Source organism: Limulus polyphemus, unplaced genomic scaffold, assembly GCF_000517525.1.
Source record: "Limulus polyphemus unplaced genomic scaffold, Limulus_polyphemus-2.1.2 Scaffold7571, whole genome shotgun sequence".
NCBI lineage: Eukaryota > Metazoa > Arthropoda > Merostomata > Xiphosura > Limulidae > Limulus > Limulus polyphemus.
The window spans coordinates 19,900-22,030 of record NW_013673181.1 but is presented as its reverse complement, the minus strand read 5'-3'; the positions used below and the strand labels follow the sequence as shown (position 1 = coordinate 22,030).

General features: G+C 28.9%; 1 protein-coding gene across 1 annotated transcript in view; it reads left to right on the top strand.

Moving 5' to 3' along the window:
- Window positions 1-2,131, top strand: part of LOC111089845 (protein KIAA0556-like) — a gene marked incomplete at its 3' end in the record, with an annotated part of 32,248 nt that overhangs the window by 13,253 nt on the left and 16,864 nt on the right. Inside the window, exon 4 of the mRNA XM_022403009.1 lies at window positions 804-959. Within this exon, the coding sequence (XP_022258717.1) occupies window positions 804-959 (156 nt within the window). The remainder of the gene's footprint in view (window positions 1-803; window positions 960-2,131) is intronic.

Here is a 2,131-nt window from a genome sequence, read left to right as displayed (position 1 = left end):
TGTATTAAGAAAGAATAAACTAGTTTTATTTAAGAAAGGACTTGTATCGCTAAAGTTTGTTTGGAAAGAATTTTTATGGAAAATTAACAAACGAACACAGAAGCATAACAGTGTTTATAACTGCTTTTATAATAACTGACTTGAAATTCTAGGCATCTAGCTGCTATTGTCAGGCTTATGTAGCAAATAAAATTATTGAATTTGAAAGTTTAATTTGTTTTATAGTTATTGTTTTATACAACCTACCAATTAAACCTTCCATTTGTTTAAAGTTTTCAGGTTAAGCTAACAATGTGTAAGATTCTGAAATAATTGGAGAGTTTAGTGTGCTATTAAAAGAAACTTACTGCTCATGTTTGTAACGAAAAACTAAATTATTTTCCATGACATTTCAGTTTTACTCTCATTGGGTCGGTTTGTCTGTCAGTATAATATGACAATTTCCCTGAGTTATATCAAATAATTGTAACTGTGCATTGAATGTTACAAGTGTAACACTGTGGTTATTTTTAATTTTGAAAACTAGATATGAAAGAGTAAATGGATAATAATAAAATAACACAATATTGTGTGTATCAGTTAGAGAACAAAAAACCAGAGTAAATGGAACAAACTATCAAAAGTCTTGATATTGGAGTAACTAGTGTTGACACATTCATCTTTAGTCTTATATTGTCTTTTGGTAGGAAAACTGGTCAAGTCTGAAGATAACATAAAACTGAAGTCAAAGGGTCCTTTTTTCTTGATTTTTAATTAATCTTAGTACAATTGTCACTACATGTTTGATATTTTATTTTCTTTAGACTGTCAAAGAACGTCATATGTGGAGTTGTAATTTCCATGAAGGAGAAACTGTTACAATTAAGTTCAATGTACCCACATCAATAGATGAACAAATAGATTCTTCTGTCTGCAAGCTATCCTCCATGAAGATCTGGAACTTCAACAAGAGCGTAAAGGTGAAATATCTTTATACATGTAATCCTAAAGTAGTTTCTGAGTGTTCAGCCACTTTAAAGTAAGAAAAAGATGATGGAAACATTATCAAGATGGGTACTTGAATTAATGTTCTATTCACAGAAGGTACATTTATATATATTGTTGTAACATGTTCTATTGTTGGATTATTTGGTAAAAATAATGCTAATTCCAGTCCACGTAATGAAAATAAATTAATTTATTTATTATTATTATTTATTAATTATAGTGTTTACTACTGTCGTAAATAAGTAGAAAAATGTGAAGGTGATAAAATAAAATAAATTAGACTTTTTAGAGAAAAAATATCACCTTTAAAAACTATGGTAATAATTTATTAACTTGGTGACGTTTTGAGCAAACACTCTTTTTCAAGCCAGAAACAAGCCTGTGGGTTAATGACAACTACAAGAACATTTTGAAATGAAACAGTACACAAACAGAAGGTAACGCGAGATAGAACTACGAGAATTAAACAATATAGTAAAAACAATACAATAGAGCTGGTGATTAAAAAACAACAAATTTACATAGCAAAAAAGAAATAATTAGACATTTTAAGATTATTAAAGAAGGGTACTAAACAAATTATGAAATGTTGAACCACACCCAAAGGACTTAAATAACCTAATATAAAAAATTATTTATTTTTTGATAGTGGTTCTTTTTTTTGTGTTAGAGGGGCATGACATAAGGCAAGTATTTTAAAGTGCTGAAGAGAATGATCAGCTAATCAAGATGCTCATGTATGTTCAGAGAGCATTCAGCTAGTTTCTTCTATGTAGATAGCTTTTAAAGGCGATTTTTTTTTCTCTAAAAGTCTAATTTACTACTGTCATGTTTACTTGGTAGGCCTAATATCAAATTCATAAAGTTTTAAATTTAAATTTTTTATAGATTTACCTGTAGAATACCACAACTAATCAACTGAACAACTGAATAGTAGAGTGGATGCAGTAGCTCTCACTTCTAAAATTGAATAACTTTTCTGACACAGAACTAACTCCTCATTACTTCACTGATTCTCATACTTAAAATGTACTAACTACACAAGTTTTCCAGATCTTGACAGTTGACACCTAAAGCAATACATTGAAATAGAGCTTATGTTAAATATGTTACTCTATGTGCTTTATCTTTCTTAGCATATTCT